The sequence below is a fragment of the Mycteria americana genome, chromosome 16, assembly GCF_035582795.1.
Source record: "Mycteria americana isolate JAX WOST 10 ecotype Jacksonville Zoo and Gardens chromosome 16, USCA_MyAme_1.0, whole genome shotgun sequence".
NCBI classification, from domain to species: domain Eukaryota; kingdom Metazoa; phylum Chordata; class Aves; order Ciconiiformes; family Ciconiidae; genus Mycteria; species Mycteria americana.
Window position 1 is genome coordinate 269,941 of NC_134380.1, and position 17,287 is coordinate 287,227.

Consider the following 17,287-nt stretch of genomic DNA (forward strand, 5'->3'; position numbering starts at 1 on the left):
GCTCAGTTCCATGGGGAAGCTGACGTTGATCCTCAGAGCGGAGCAGCTGCATATTCCTGCTCTATGAAGATCATAATCATTGCTACTTTCCCACCTTTAATGTGATTGTAGATTATTCTTCATGTGTAATAATCACAAATCAAATTTTGATTCTTTCCGACACTGTTGTCAGAATGATACCTAGAGAATTACATAGGTGAGTCTGTCTACAACCAGGTATAGAATCTGTCTACAACCATGTATAGAGTCTGTACAGCAACCATAGGTGCTGTCTACAACCATGTATCTTCTAGATTTCTATTTGCCTTCCTAGCCGTTTTAAAAGAGTAGTATTTACATTGAAAGCCTCTTCCCTCTATTAGCCTTTCTTTCACAGCAAATCCTACCAGTATGCATATGGTGAAACTCTTGAATAATAAGCTGGAATACAGATTCCCTGGAGAGATTGTACCTTTAATAACAAACAAATTATTCAAGCCATGCACCACATGTGGGCTGCCTTATTTGCTGCCCTGCCCTTTGTGGGTTTTGGGTTTGGGATGGGATTTTTTACAGTCTTTTCAATAAAGAATTAGAGTGGAAATCCATAATGCTCTGAAATTCTAACAAACTCACATACTTTATATTAGCATTAGAGACTGCTTGAAAATCAGAGCAGTGGAAGACCTGTGTCACTGTCGTCTTCTGAACTGAGACACCTGAATCTACTTTTCCAGTACTAAGACTTCCGTGAAACATTCGTGGAAATATAATTTCTTTATTAAGAAAAATAACTAATGCTACACAAATATACATTTTTATTAATTAATACTGTTTCATTCTGATCTAGTATTATGATTTACAGGATGCCTTGAGATACAGTTCAAATTTACAGAACTGAAATAGTGGCCAGATGATGCAAGCCTTTTATTGGGTGTGCAGGGTCCTCTGTACTGTTGTGAAAAGAGTTCACATACACATTGCAAGCTTTCTCTGGAGCTGTATGATCAGAAAACTTGTATTTAATCTTTAAACTCCTTTCCAGTGTTTTTCTTTTGTGCTTGAATTCCAAAATAGTTTTTGTGTATTTGTTAATAGTGGTGACAGCTGCAGCCATACAGCAAGCGAAGGAAGCCCATGCGAGGCTATAAACAAAAAGGTTTATCAGAAATTAGCAGAACATTTCATATCTAAGTCCTTCAATTTTATTTTTGAAAATACTGCATACATGTGATTGTATTGGTGTATATTAGGGAAAGAGGAGCATGGTGGGGGAGGAAGAAAGAGTCTTGGTTAATGACCATCCACATACCTGATTTACGTAGTTGACCTCTACATAGTGGTTATAATAGTCACGTTTAACATTCCTGTTTAATGAAACCCTACCTCCAGTTTCTCTGTTTACTCTTCTTACAGCTTAATATCAGAAAGAGGAACTATAAAAAAATGAGGATGCATAAAAAATTAAAAGATGCAGTTATTGAGACTACAAATCCCACAGGTGACACTGAGAAAAATGTGTGCCAGTTATCCAAAAAGGTTAAAAAGAAAAGAGAAGGCACAATTAAATAGCTGACTAAAGCGGGCTCAGAGCACCGAAATGGATTCCTGAGAAAATACAGGTCATGACTAAACAGAGAGAAAAGGACATCAACTCTGAAATGTTAGAAGTAAAACCATAAGAAGACAGAAATGAAGAATGATGTTGAGGTACAATTTGCCAAAAATGTGTGAAACTTCCAGACTACTGACTGGGCAATGCATGCTGGAGGTGTAAAAGTAGCATGCAAAAATATGGCCACAGTGGAATTAATTGGAGTTCACAGTAGAGGAACTTACTCATCAGAGCCTTTCTTAACATGGCAAGGTCACGATTATCTAACAACACATGTGCTTTGGTGGAGAAATCAGTTTAAGAAACTCCTGCTTATCTCTCCTCTCCCTCAGAGATGTTTGTTCCCACATGCTTGCTGTAGTTCAACAAACTCATTTAGGTTTTTAAATAACTCCTTCTTTATTTTATTTTTTTTTTAGCATTATTTTTAGCCAGGATTGGTTTCCAGGATGATCAGACAACCAGATGCGTTGACAGAATTTGAGGGTGGTGGAGTATGGCACGTAGATGTGAAGGGCTCCTAGAAGCAGGAAGAAGGGGAGCAGCTTAAGCTATCTTTGCTCCTAAAGTCAGTTAAACTACACCCTGACTAACTCTCAAATGTGAGGAGCCGCAGAAGAGCTCTTATAACAAAGAGATAGCAAGAATAGGGGAAAATCATTAGAAGCAGTTAGATTTACCTTCCTGTGCAAATGGAGCAAGAATGGGACAGCAGGCCTACCTACGGTGGTATGTAACCTGTGGATTAAGCCAACCATAGTAGAGAAAAATTGGAGATTCAGCCTCTGGAATGAGATGAAAGTGGCAGGTCTACAGTAGTCCTGCCTCACGTAGTAGGCATTTTTGGCTGAATAACTGATGCACAGTAGCATTAGTAGACAAATTGATCGAACTGATATTATGAAGCACAGCTTTTGTTGAAGGTGCTTTTCCTAATCCATCTGTTGAAGCCCTTTGAAGGACTCAATGACATAAGGGTAAGAAACTGATTTCAGGAAAGCTTCTATAAAGGCCTCTTAGCAAAGACTGAAATAAATTAATCTCTTATGAGCAGATTCTCTTGTAGGTACTGTGTTAAAAGAGAAAAAACAAAAGACAGAAATAAATGGTTTCCTTTGACAATACAAGAAGGATATCAGTGTGATTCTTCCAAGTGTTTGCCAGAAGTTTTGCTTTTCCATAAACAATTTGGAAAAACTGGGGGGTTCCCCATCTGACTAAAGAGAATTGAGCAAGGAAGTGAGCAAAGTCTTGTCACTGAGAGACCCAGAGAATAAAGGGCAGTTTGGCTGCAGTGGAAATTCAGCTTCAAGGAGAGCATTCAATTTGAATTCTGCCCAGAGACAAAAGACAAAAGGGGAAATCAAACAGGTCGACTCAGCAAGGAAGCAAACTAAAGCAACCAGTCATTCATCTGCATAAGGGAAGTGCTGATAGAAGCTCAGCTGGATTATGGGTTTTCCTTTTACTGCATGGAGTATCCCATATGAGGTGTGTTATGGGAATTTAGTACAGGGCAGGTCTTTAGAGAGAAAATGTTGTCTCTTGATGTGAGGATGCCTCAGTCTGAGAAACAAAAGGAGAGTGAGAGATTCACCAATAACAGAAACATCTTTCAACCTCCAGGAAAGCTGCTGAAGAAGAGAAAAGAGAAATATGGAGGGATTTATTGAAGAGATGTTCAGGGATACCACAGAGCAAGTGTACCCATCATTAGCAATTCCAGCACTGCAAAGGAAGAAGAAAGGTCTTCATGCTTCCTGGGCCAGGTGGAAGAAAAACCCTGGCCACAGCAGCTGGATGTGAGGACAGAGGGGGAACTGTGGCAGGTAAAAGATCCAAGACAGAGTTCTCAGTAGTTCTTGCAGGAATAGCTGCTCTTCTAGGTCTGGTGATTGGGATGAAAAGTTGCTGCCATGGGCCCAATTCTTTGTTTTCTTTGGCTACTAAGGAGATGATTATAAGTCCCAATGAAAAAGTAGCAAAGTCTTTGCCTGTGCCTCTGCCTGCCCATGCCCCTGTCATGGTCTTGGTGACATTGTTGGCCACAAGTGGGTGCTGAGGTAATTAGAAAGGGAGTGTCAGTTATAATCATTAATTCCCCTTTTTTTGGCATCCATTCTCTTTCCTCTTGCAAAAGACAAATAGCTTCAGCGTCCTTTCTCTCTTACCATCAGATGAGATTCTCACATGCAGTCAATGGGAGAGCAGCTAAGGGAGGCTGAAGATGAGGGTTCATACAACAGGAAGGGAGGTGCAAATGTAGGTTATCAGAAGAGAGACAACATTATATATGAAAGGAGATAAATGGAAAGAAACCAAAGGAGACAGCTGGGAGAAGGAAATGAGGCACCTGTATGTATGGCTTGCTTTATTTTTCAATTACTATTGAACAGGGTGATGTAGCTGCCTTTTAGGCTGAGAAAAGGAAAGAAGTGAATCTTGATAGAAAAATGGAGCGTACAATTGATTAGAAAAAAGGCACCACACAGACCATCCTCCTCGATGTCTTCCTGTATGCAGGTACTGATGGCCTGGAAAGTCTTGTGTTGGTAGAAGCATTTCTTCAGGCATCCAATGGCCCAGACTGCACTGAATCATTAGAGGGCAGCCATGAAGTCCTCAATTCCTGAGTGCATGCCACATAGTAAAAGTCATTAGGCCAGGTGCTCAGGAGAAGGCTGGCTGTAGTGGCAGCAGTGATGGCATCAGTGATGAACATGAAGATGGTGGCGATAGTGGCATCAATGGAGTTGTGTCAGCAACAGCAATAGTGACAGTGATTTGGGTGTTTTTCTTCTCCGCCCAGTGGGATGGAAAGGAGGGAACAGGCTCCTCAGTACCAGTCTGCAGTTTTCTGTTTCCACTCCCATAGGAAGGGGGAAGTAACAAAGGAACACTCCCCCTCTTTCCACTGACCACTCTTCTTACTGATTTTAGAGTAAAAACAGGCCTAATCCTATTCATGAAAGAAATGGAGAGACCTCCCAGAAAAGAGATCAGAGCCCCAAACAAGGGAAACTAAATTATTATTGCAAGAACAAAAACATGAATGAATGGAAGCAGTGAGAGTCAAAGAAGCAAAAAAAGTATCTAAGTCTGAAAGGAGGGAAGAAGGTACTACTTGAGGATCCTGCACAGCTCCTATGATACCTGTTGAGGGTATCCAAGGAGCCCTTGGACATTGTCCGGGGTGTTGTCTGGATACCTGGTATTGGAGCTTCTCAGACCAGTTCTTCCTGACAGATGGGGGATCACCCTTTCCACTTTGAGCAAGTGGATGATATACGGGTGCTGGGCCACCTCATCTGCTGGACAAACAGGATAAGATACCCCATTTGTTATGATCTGGCTAATCTCCAGCTTGGAAGTACTGACCAGGCCCATCCTTCAGTGCTCTGAAAGCACTAGAGAAACATCTCCATTTATACACATGTAACAATAGCTTCAAACAAACTGCTGCTGTTTGGGAAACAGATGCCTGGAAAGACGCAGAGCAATGTACAGTGACCTTCAAATGAGATTTGAGTTATTAGGAAGGTGAAAAGTAACAGAACAAAAGACAAAAAACCCCTCTATTTCACGGCAAAAATCCCTAGCAAGTCTGCATCATAAAGACTGCATACGGCTATAAGCTCTTGTTCAATAATGGTACAATAAAAGTAGAAAGAGCAACAAGAATGAGTGACAATGAGATGTGATCTCGGCTGTCAGAGCATGTATGAAGGAGATAATCAGCCTGAGCTCTGCTCTACTGACCCAAAATATTGATCCTGATTGACTTTGGATTTAACCCAATACAGTTGTTTCTAATCTTTTTCTCAGTCACAGTTGGGGAAATAGCAGCAATTTCCAGCACCTGAACATTCAAATGCCTGCTATTGCTCAAATTTGATGGATTTTCAAAGACATATCCCTATAGCAAAAATCCTCTGAACAGCCCTCTTTCTTAATAAATTCACTAGATCTCCCCAGAGGATATGTTGCAATTATTTATAGGGCCAAAATAATGTGGTTTTCTTAAGCCTGTTTTCAAAAATTTGAACCTTGTTGTCTGAAATGTTCCAGATGCAACAACCTGAAGCATATACCTAATAAGGAAAAATTCAGCCTGAACAGCTAAAGCTGGAAGAGTTTTAAACAACTTATGCAAGGCAATTGTCCTGGGAGATGAGGGAGTTTTAAACAACTTATGCAAGGCAATTGTCCTGGGAGACTGAGGGTATTAAACCTTGGTCTCATGTGTTTGGAGAAGAACCTCTGCTTCGTGCAGAGCAGTTGGAGGTCTTTGTACTGTTTAAAGGATAGCAAATGCAAAACTCACAAGCTTATACATTCTATGCAATAATCTAAGACAACTGAATTTGGAGAAAAACAGCTGGTTACTGAACTGCATCCCCAGGAGTGAAATAAGGTAGACCCATTCCTTATAAATTAGGTATACGTCCCTTGATCATAGGGTGAAGTGACCGAAATGTAATGGAAGAACCAAATATAAACCAATAGGTACCAATAGGACCAGCCATAATCCCATGTGTGAGGTCTCCAGTCTTCAGGACCAAGATTTACAGTCATTTGAAATACAGTTGTGTACATCATGTGAGCAACCATGCCCAGAAGACCTAAAAAATATAATATAAGAACATTAGAAAATGTAAATTCAGGACATTCTTGTTTGTCAACTTCTTGCAGTTGTCCCTTGAGCTCCTGAAGAATGTTTTATGAAGTATCTAAATTCTATAAATCACTCAAAAATACTGCACTTTATAATCTAAGTGTATTTATGTGTCATGTATTTGCCAATACAATCACTAATACAGTCCCTTGACACCTACTCTGTATGCTAGAGGAATCTAGGGGAGCAATGGGACATGCAGCCTATAGATTTTAAAAGGTAACAAGCTGATTGGCTCTCATCCTCTGAAAATGTCTTAGTAATTCAACCCTGAGCAGGGATCAGCCATTACAACAAACTATCACTCAGTTGCATTGACAGGACACATTTCCCCCAGTTTCCTATTGTTCAGTGGAAAGACTTTTCAAAGGCATGCAGCCATATGCTCTTTCCCAGTGCCTTAAATGCAGCCGTATTTATCAACGTTATGTACGTGAATGAAAAAGTGAACAAACACTTAATGGCCATTAAAAACCACTGAAAGTCTACATTATGAAAGGGGCTTATATTTAATCATTTAATTTTCAGAATTGCTACTAGGCTGCTGCCTAATCCTAAGGGTATCTGTTTTCCCTTAGCATTTTATCTTCCAGTAGTGAACTTCCCTGTGAACATCTGTTTTTTTGTTTCCAGCTTCATTTACAAATCTGTAAATACCCTTGCAGTATCAACTATCCCACCGTCGAAAACACATTAGCTTCTCAGAGCAAACGGTCGCCCACCAAAGTCACAAGACCCAATTTGTTAGGTGTTCCTAAAGTAGGTCTGTTTTATGAATTCTTACAAAACCTGCTAGCTAGCACACAGTATCTCTCAGTCTAGGACACACGTCCTCGCGCATAACAAGTCAGGGCTGATAATGACCTGGCTTCATTAATCACTGGGAAATCATCTTCCCTGCAATATTGGTATTGCCTGAAACGCTATCAACAGGCCATTCGGAGAGCCCTTTTATGTAGCCCAGAGCCAAGAGGCTTCATGCTGTGGAACACAGCATTCGGTAGTTAGCTGGCAGCCTGAGAGCACATTTCTTAATAGACTCGGAGATAATAAATGTTCGGAGAAAGTTGTTTGACTGTCGATGTGGCTATTACAGAACAGAGACCAGTTGTCCATCGCTCACGACAGAGGTGGTATGTCATAGCCATTTCTGAGTTACACGAATGTCTGTCCTGAATCCTCCAGTCTGGCTGCCTAGAAATGCATATAACTGGAGTGTGAACCTGAGCTCCTGCGCTGGAGCTCTCCTCTTAGCTCTTGTACAAGGATTAAATTCTGTCAGGTTCAACATTTCAGCACTGGCATCAGGGCACTTTGGTGACTGAGCAATGGTGAAAATTTAACTAATGTAAATATAAAAGGCAAGCATAGTCATATATGGGTGTCTGTCAATGTTCATTTCATCAAAGGCCACTGAGGGCAACAGGACAGTGGTATCAATAATGTGCATTTCATAGCAGTGGAGTTAACTGGCAGTGCACTTGTATTTAAGAGAAAACACCCACAAATTAGAATAATAATTTCTGGAGAGTCAAGAGCTGCATGTGGGACATTATAAACCTACATACCTATGGTCAGAAAATTTCACACTGTGATTCTTCTTTTAAGTCACCATGTTCTGCACAAGTTAGAACATACATTTTAGGATTTTATTCAGTCTGAGCTAAACTGAGAAATCAAACACTAGCTTTAATGTGTTTTTTTCAATGGTTAAATACTGTAACAGTTTTAATTAATTATGTATTTTCAATATAGCTAGAATTATGCAGCTACTCTTTCCAGTAGCTGAATTTTAATTTGCATTTGTCTGCTAGAATCGAGAGCATGTTTGTACAAGAAATTGCATTTTCATTACAGATTAGGGCAACTAGATTTGGTTTGTATCTACAAAGGATTTATTCATAAGTTTAACAGCTAAGGCAGATGCTCTTCAACTTTTTAATATTTCAAGAAATTTCACTAGTGGAAGTAAACAGAATGTTCAGGAAAAGCTTGCTGCTTGCTGTGTAAGCCTTCTTAATGCTGTACATGCCAAAACCAAAAAGAATATTAGTAACAGTTAGTATTTATGAATACTGGGAGAGGGAAAAGTTGCTAATACTGGGCAAAACTGCCTAAAGAGTTGGATAAAGCTCAGTACTCTTTCTTTGGAAACAGACATGCCAGTGGATCATGAGGTTTGGTGAGATACAGGAGAAATGGGGCTTTTTTTGAGCAATTAGTAGAACTGGCGATAATAGAGATTTTTAACTAGTTGGACACCTTTCAGGAAAGTTATTCAGAAGAAAGGAGATATTCCAGCAGGTTCTCAGAGTTCATAGGCAGCAAAGTTTGGGGACTGCTCTCCAGACTACAGGGAGCTGAATTAGCAATCTTCAAACGTGTAAAAGTTAATTGCAAAGAGGAAGGGATCATCTGCTCTCTGTTGTAGGTGGGTATCCTAAAAGAAATGCTGTAAAAAATTACAGCAGCTGGGGCTTTAGATTAGACATGAAGAAAACCTTTAGAATGGTATGAATTGGATTACATTTCCTAAGAAGGTGACAGAAACTTTAGTACCAAAGTGGGAGCATTGATTTTTTTTTTTGGTGGTGGTGGTTTTTTGGGCTTGGAGATTTTTTTAAGATGGGGCTAGACAAGTATCTGTCAGGACAGCTCTAAGAGAGTTGGGCCTAACTCACGGCAGAGTGATGGGTCCCTAGAAGTTTTACACACTTCCATAAAATTAAGCAAAACTAGAGTGTTTCAGAAGTCACCATCTGGAATATAAATTGTGTTTGTTAAAGTCCTTGCAGGTTCGGCCTGGCATCCACATTTAGCACTGCCCTCTAGCAATATTGTGCAAAAACTGGGCTACAGAAAGACTAGAGCAGCGAGAGTGATCAGAGGTCTTAGAAATACATGTGAAGTCATAAGACACGTTTCTCAATCATTTCTTTTGGAGAAGATGAAGGAGAGAAGTGATAGTTGTCTTCAACTACTCAAAGGTTTCTGCAGAAAGGAAGAAAATTATTTCTTCCCCATTATCACAGTCAGACATTTAATAAACTTGATTTTTTTAGCCAACAAAAATGAGATTGGCAAATTAATTAAATGTGTGACTATGTTTAAAAGGAAAAAGTATAATATAAAATCTTTAATTCATGAAGAAAGGCACAACAATCACAAATGCATGAACACTAAATCCAGAAACATTAGCATTAGGATCAAAGACCAAAATTTTGACAGAGAAAGACAATCTTGAGATGAATTCTTTGCCATCTGCCAGGTGTTTGACTTCCAGTTAGATGCCATTCTAAAAGATATGCTTTCACCAAGTATAAATCCCTTTGGACTCTAAACAATCCTGACCATATGAAGCACAGTGGCACGTGTTGCACAAGAAGTTATAGTAAATAAACACTATGATTGCTTCTGGCTCTAAAATTAATAACTCTATGAAACTTTGTTCATGTTACCCTTAATTGCTGGTTTTACTGCAACACTTGTCAGGAACAATTCTATAATATAGACAAAATCACGGAGTACTTCAGGTTGTAAGACACCTTCCGAAGTCTCTAGTCCAACCTCCTCCTACTCAACACACAGTCAACACTGAATTCAGACCAGATTCCTCAGATTGGACTAGGGACTCTCTGAAGTTTCTTCCAAACTAAATTTGCCTAGGATCCTATGATTAAATAGCACTGGATTAAGAAGTAATATGCAGAAAATGAAAGAGAATTTTAATGATGATTCTCTACTAACAATTATCCAGTCACATTTTATTACCTCTTAAAAGTGCTATTTTAATTTGGCTATTGCTAATTTTATACTTAGCATGTTAGAAATACAAAAATCAAGTTATTTGGAAAAATATGTTACTTTATCTTTGACAACCAACCTGACAATGAAATTAAAAATTATAAAATTAAATTAATGAAGTTAAAATTAGTAAAAACTATAAATATAAAATATAAAAATAAGAATAAGAATAAATAGTTAAATGAAAATAATATTTTCCATACAATTTTGCCACATCTTGTACTGTTAGTGTCTCCATAGGTGTTCTAATAGTTTTGAAACTTGGACACTGTTATTAATTTTCCGGTGGAAGTCTATCAATGTTGCATTTTCTGGATGTAATAAATTGCGATCCTTAACTGTACCTGCTAATACGGTGACTACTGCAGAAAAGGCGTTGATCTTTAGCCCATCAATGACAGTACTGTAGTAGCACATTTCCACTGACATAAGAATGGCTCCAGTCAGAAGCAAAATGATGTACAGAAGCTCTGCTACAATAGACAGCCATAAAACCCCTGGAAAACCAAATCAATAGCACTGATATTACAAGCAGTCATTTAGTATTTTCACCATTTCTTTCTTCTTCATTTATATTGTTTACACAATATTAAACAAAAGCTCAAAGGCTGTGAGGATGCTATTATAACATCTATAGGAAGATCTCAAGGTCAATGGACACCCTAAATTATAATTCCGCCTATTGATTTGGCCATTTAGTGGAAGAGCACTTGCACGTTCCTGCTATACACTTAAGAAGCTTACAGTACAAGGTGGGGCAGTATGGTTTTATACTTGGTAGCTACCCTAAAAGTACCACGAACCAAAGTTAATATAAAAAGAAGAATTACTATCCAATTATCTAGTTGTTAACATCACGGTTGCTGAAAAAGTGTACCAAAACAGAAGACCATGTTACCCAGCTAACAAACTGCAAGACCATGCACACAGCCACATGGCCTGAGGGTCTAGTCAGTAAATAAAATCTTCCCCGTGGGCTTAATTTTCCACCAAACAAGATCCTGATTTTTTGGACAGAGAAGCCTTCATGAACCCAGACACTCTCCGGGTTTCATTGAGATTCATTTCTGTGGTTATCTGCTAATTCATCTCTTTCTGGATATCTGTTAATTACATCTTATGCAAGAAGTTAATCTTCCCAAGTTTCTCAGCCTGCTGTTTTACTATTAGCATGCTAATGTCCCACAGTCAGGAGCAGGAGGTCTTCTTGTGTCCAGATCGTAGCAAGAACTGGCCGGCAACCTTCCCAACCTTATTAAAAACAAATAAGTGTGTCCTGAGACACCTGGCTGTAGATTCAAATAGTGATTTCACGTGAAGGTATATACTAAAAATCATAACTCAAAAATAGAAACATTGCGAAGACATGTAATTGATTACTGAGCAGTATATGTGGCAGTAAACAATGTTTGTGTGGTACCTAAGCCCTACTGCAGGCTTTGACAGTGTCTCTGGGACTTCTCTGATTCAAAGGCCATTTAGACATTAAATTCTTGGGCCAGGCTATGTGGGGGTTCCTGGGCAAGGTTTATTTCTCCAGCCCAGCAAATCTTTGCCTCAGTAAAAAATTCTAATTTTTTTCAGGAACTCCAGATGTTATGTTGCCCAACAGTATTGGCTGCTCCAGCTATGAGAGCTTGCATCTTAACATTTTTGATAAGTGAGACATCATTATATATGCACTGAACAACTGTGATAATCCCTGTGTATGATGCCTAGGGATGATAATTTCAGCAGGGATGAGCCTGATGCATCCTGAGTTTTGTGCACGCAGCAGCCATATGCACGTGCAGAACACAAACTTGCTCTTCTCCCATGCAGGGCAGGAGTCTATTTCCACACAGGATTTCACTATTCAGGGGTAGCTTCTCAATGTGGTTATCAGGTACCTAGATGCTGTCTTAGGTGTCTTGATCTGACGTGCAGGTGCCTGGGGCATTTGCCGATGCTGTTCACAGAGTTAGTTTCAGCACTATGTCCACCAGTATTTTCACATGTGAGGAGCTCTCAGGGCAGGGCCCATAATCCACCCTTCCTTTTTGAGGACTGTGTCTGTGTGACTAAGAACCACATCTCATTTATATTTTTTTCTCACGCTATAAAAATCTTGAAATATTTGTGCATAGTGTCAAGCTGCAATAAATAGAGGGAAAGAGGACTAGCCTTCAGATACTGAGTCTTTCTTTTTCCCCAAGGGGCTGAAATTGTATATCCAGGAAAGTACTCCAGTCCCAGTATCCTGTAAATGCAATTTCAGCCCGCTGGGGAAGAAGGAAGACTTTTTTCTGGATCAGCCACTTGCAAAGTGATTGGTCTAACCACATCAGTGATAGGGTTTAGATTGGAGGGGGGCGACGCTTAACAGCATCCGCAGGCATGTTTTATAGGAACATGGACCATTCTTTGAAAGAAAGAGGGCAACTCCCTGCTTTCAGGAGAACGGAAATGCCTCCTTACAGCTCTGTGTAAGGTACAGGGAGGGGGATTCAGACTGCCATCAAGATTGGTTTGGTCCATAAGACGTCTCACCCAAGTCCCCTCAGCATCCTGTTCACACACTGCCTGTCCCTCTGCAGGTCCCTCCCAGGCTGCATGGTGCAAGCCATAAAATTCCTGACTCTGTGAATATGGAGGTATGAGGAGAGAGGGGGCAAAAACTTACAAATCTTGACTTCTAGTACCCATATTCAAAGTAATTTTTAAAAACATTCATGTTCAAATGGGGTGTTTTCAAAAGACATGGATTCATATTTTAAGTCATGTGGACTTCATTTTGAAGTTGAAAAACTAAATAAAGGACAAAAACCTGTGTGGGATTAAAGTAAGCATTTTTTATATCAAAATACAGAATATTTATATTGGTAAACATGATCAGAAAGTTTTATTTACACAAACAAAATATGCATATCTACCTCGATCAGCAGCTGGAGTCAGACTGATGAAGCTTCTACATTTCTCACCTAAAAAAAAAGTAAAATGTATTTTAAAAGAAAATTCAGGATTATTTTGTATTCTGTAATGTTCTAAAGAAATAGATTAATAGAAAGCAGAGAACAGAAAATCTATCATAAAAGCACAAACTGAGATGATCAGGAGAAACTATTTCTGATGTCTGTTTGTACACACAGAGTCGCTGGTACATCGACCTACTCCTGGGACTTAGCTAGAGAATCTTTCCAGACTTTTTCAAGGCAGAACCAGAGTCTGGGAGACTTGGAGAAAGGCTATACATTTATTTCCAAAAGGTTGTAGCTGTGAAAGCCAGAATGGGAAAATGATCAATTCCTTTGAAAGACTGGCAGCCTGTATACCATCTTCCCTGTGAAGGAAGACCTGCTCTCCTTACAGCAACAAGACTGCTGCTCACACAAATTTCTTCTAAGCTTGATTGCGATTTCTTTCTGTAAGCTTTGATTTTCAAACCCATGTGACTTCTTGACCCCCACACAGATGCTGTGAACAAAGCTCTTGGAATTAATTCTGCTCTGCTCTGAAAATACAGGGTGGTTTTTTTCAGCTACTAACTGCATCAAGTTGGAAAACAAGAACTGCCATAGCAGATGCACAAATTAACCCCAGTATCCATAGCAATCACCACCTGAAAGATGTCTTTTGGAGATGTATTTTGCTCTGATCTTTGACATTTATCCCCTTAAAATTGCATAACTTACAAGACCTTCTGGTAGGACTGGACTTTCAGGACAGGTGACTGCGAAAATATTTGCATTTTATAGCACAGATGACAGCTGATTTGATTTCTCTGAAGTTTTGTTCTAGTTGTCATTTGTAAACCGATCAGGACAATAAGGGGAAAAACTTAGTGTTGATCTGGATTTACAATAAATGCCCTATTTCTTGAGCCAGCTAAGCAATTCCCTCATACAAAGTTCCAAAATTAACTAGAAGCTTTCTTTAATGGCAAGCTAATTTCATTCTACTGACATTTACTTACCAGTGTGAAACTCAATTAAATGCCACCACTCATGACTAGTAAGTCTCCAAATTATGTTTTAGCAGGGTGAAAATAATCTTCTTCTGCTTTGATTTATGAAAGGTGAGATCACAGTAAGAAAGTAGAAAGACCTGTGCTTAAGAGGAAATCCATGAAATAACTTAGATCTCACAGATTTAATTGCTCAAATGACTTTTAAAACAAACAAACAAAAGATCACATTGTGCTTTTTAAGTTGCCATAGGGAATTATAAGCAATCATTTAAGGCAAACGTTCATTTTGCCTAAGGGACTAAAAACATCAGAAAAATAAAACACTTTGCTGTTAAAGTAACTTAACTCACTGCTCGGGTTAGAAGAATAAAAAAACCCTCTTCATCTGTACTACAACCTGTCACTCTAAAGTTCTTTGCAGAATTTATTAGGAATTTTTTAGGAATTGACTAGATAGTACCCTCTAAGATCCCCCTTCCCAGAGAAGAGCAACTTTTTAAGGATACTTTTTCCTTTAAAATACATACACAATATTGCAGCAAAGAGGAAGGTGACACCAAATAAGTAGGAAGAACTCTGATTACTTTCTTAAGTAAATTTACATGGTTTTACTCACCTTCTTCATTTATAATTTCTTCACAGGAATACCAAATCCCAGCATGAAATTTTCGGTCAATGAACTTGTCATCTCCTGTCTCCCAAATATACTGCACAGCATCGCTGTTGTTGGCATCAGGGCTGTTAAAGCGGATGCAGTGATTACCTTTGCTCTGTCCTGTACAGAAAGGTTTGGCAACTTTTCTCATCCCTTCACACCAGTAACTGCTACTGAATGCTGTAATAGAGAAGACTAAAGAGAGAAAACTGAGCAAAAATGCTGCTGAGGCTCTCTGCCGTCTGTCTGCAGCTGGGACTGAAACTGGCATCCTCCAGGACTGCACTCTCAATTATTCTAGAAACGACCTTCTACAAAGCTACGTATATATCTGCCTGGTGAAACACCTGCCTGTATTTACCATCCCATTCTTCATTCCTCTCAGAAAATTGTACCAGCTTAGTAGTTAAGACAGAAAGCAGAGATACGGGCATGACCAGAAATCATGTGGCAGGAGAGATTAAGGATATAGGACAGTGTTGTTTGGCAGCAATGTCTTGTGAAAGAAATATGAGGAAGTGGGACAATAAATTATAGTTTGCCCCATGGATCACAGGAGTAAAGATACACAGAACACAGAAGCATTGGAAGCACCCCAGTACGTGATCAGAAAAGTTTTATTTATACAAACAAAATATGCATATTTACCTTGATCAGCAGGTGGAGTCAGACTGATGGAACTTCTCCATTTCTCAGCTAAGAAAGAAATAAAATCTCGTGGTTCCAAATGCTCCTGTTAAACTGAACACTGATTAAACTGAATACAGTTGTGAATCTTACTATAAAGAAATTCTTAAGGAGATAAAACGAGTTGTTAAGTTAGAGCGTTTCACAGCATTGCAGCACTTCCCAAGACCACTGGGAAGGTGATGGCATCTGCTTGAAGTTCCACCAGTGACAAATGAAAGTCATAAGTTACATGACTTTGCTATTGATGGGCTTCTGGGCACTGTTCAGCCTACCTCCATGAACACATAATAGAAGTCTTGCCCAAGTTAGGTGAAACAATAGAGGAAAAGCTGAATTATCCCCATTTTGTCTGTCCATTTGTTCTCTCTGTGAAATAGCATTTTTTTTCCTTCATCTAAGAAACATTTCCCACCTTGACATGTTATATATGTTGCTTTTTCTGCCTGTTTGATAATATAAATAAGTGATGCAAAGAACCAGAAGGAGCACGAGTGTTAGTAAATGATTCCTTCATTTTACAACTGTAAGGTCAAAACACATGCCCAAAGGGAAAGTGATACCACAGGACAGACACTGAAGTCACATATGTATCTTTTAAAGAAAAATCATTCTGATTTTTAAGACAACTCTCTACTCAGAAGATGTCAGGGTTGGAGAAGCATGTGGCTAGACAAGTCCCAGCATGAAACTCAAAGAACCAGGATAAATGCCTGTTACGAAGATCTCAAGCTGTGAAGAGCTGGCCAGCAACAGCATGAAAGACCAAGGAGGTATCTGGAATAAAAAGGCAGAGCAAATGTCACAACCTGAAAAGCAGACTGTAGATTGAGCCAGGAGTTATTTTTTCCTACAGCTTTGTGTTACTGTATTTTCACATAGATGTAGCGCTCATGAACTCCACTTGAAGCCTCTGTGCATTGACACTGCTTCTGGACAGCGTTACCAACTGCCCAGCAAGTCTGAGAACAGGATCAGTGAGAGGGAAGGACGGAGGGAGGGAAATCCTTTTAAGATAAACATTTATCTATGTTCCTGTTCCCAGGAGTAGTCTGTATACGGCTGTATTCAAACATATTTTGAGGCCTGTGAAACCACTGACTCAAGGCAGTTGAGTTCACTTGGGAATAACACTGACACCTCTCCAAGATGTACAAACTTTACAGTTTTATGCCCATTATAAAATTTAACCAACATAAATGTCATAGCATTGTTGTCTTCTTTGATAAAATTGACCTTGTGCTATACTATGAATCAGTCTCTGGAGACTTCAGAAAAAGCTCTGTCAATTGATATCTTCTGGTTGACAACTGCAGTCTGAGATTTTTCACTGAGCCAGTTTTCTGCTTATGCTCTATCAATGCTGCTACCACAAACTTTTAAATCAATTTGCCATGTAAGAATGCTCTATATAATAGGAGAAACGTATCGCATGAGCATTTATTGGTTAGATCTGTCACACTGTGAAAAAAGAACGAAAATAAAAGAGGACCAAATAGATTAGCTGGATCTTCCTTTAAACAAAGTGTTATATTCAGTGACTTCTGGTGGAGTAAAGCTGAGAGTGAAGGAGGGTGGGCAGCTGTGGCTAGCGTTCAGCATTATGACCTTCCTGATTTACTGTTCTGGTAAAAACTCTGAACAGTAACTCAGAAATTCAAACGTCAGCTCTGCATTCTGTCTTTACCACCTAGTGCCACTTTTATTAGTGTAATTACAATATGGGGATACTTTAAGGTGGTCTCCTGCACTGACCTAGTCCTGGGTAGCATTAACGCTAGAGAGGGACCACAGAGCTCGTTCAGGTATAAATGTCAGATGATTTTTAAAAGTGAGCAGGTAAAAACTAACAACTTGTAGAAGTCAAAAACTGAAAATAGAGCCTCAGCTGCTGGGTGCTAGCTATCAGTGGAGAAGATGAGAGGA

The 17,287-nt window shown here is 39.3% G+C and overlaps 1 protein-coding gene across 1 annotated transcript; it reads right to left on the reverse strand.

The window, feature by feature from the left end:
- Window positions 1-868: 868 nt before the first annotated feature.
- On the reverse strand, window positions 869-14,945 carry GSG1L2 (GSG1 like 2). The gene is made up of 5 exons (XM_075518773.1): window positions 14,636-14,945; window positions 12,986-13,033; window positions 10,418-10,570; window positions 6,105-6,216; window positions 869-1,124 (listed from the first exon to the last, which is right to left on the reverse strand). The coding sequence occupies exons 1-5, from the start codon at window positions 14,943-14,945 to the stop codon at window positions 869-871; spliced, it is 879 nt and encodes a 292-aa protein (XP_075374888.1).
- Between the last annotated feature and the right edge of the window lie 2,342 nt (window positions 14,946-17,287).

Bases quoted from the DNA above. Each gene is read 5' to 3' on its own strand.
- GSG1L2 (XM_075518773.1), bottom strand. From the start codon at position 14,945: ATGCCAGTTTCAGTCCCAGCTGCAGACAGACGGCAGAGAGCCTCAGCA. The intron at 13,034-14,635 runs GTGAGTAAAACC...CTTTTTTTTTAG, and splicing joins AGAAATTATAAATGAAGAAG to GTGAGAAATGTAGAAGCTTC. The intron at 6,217-10,417 runs GTACAGTTAAGG...TATATTTTTTAG, and splicing joins AGTAGTCACCGTATTAGCAG to GTCTTCTGGGCATGGTTGCT.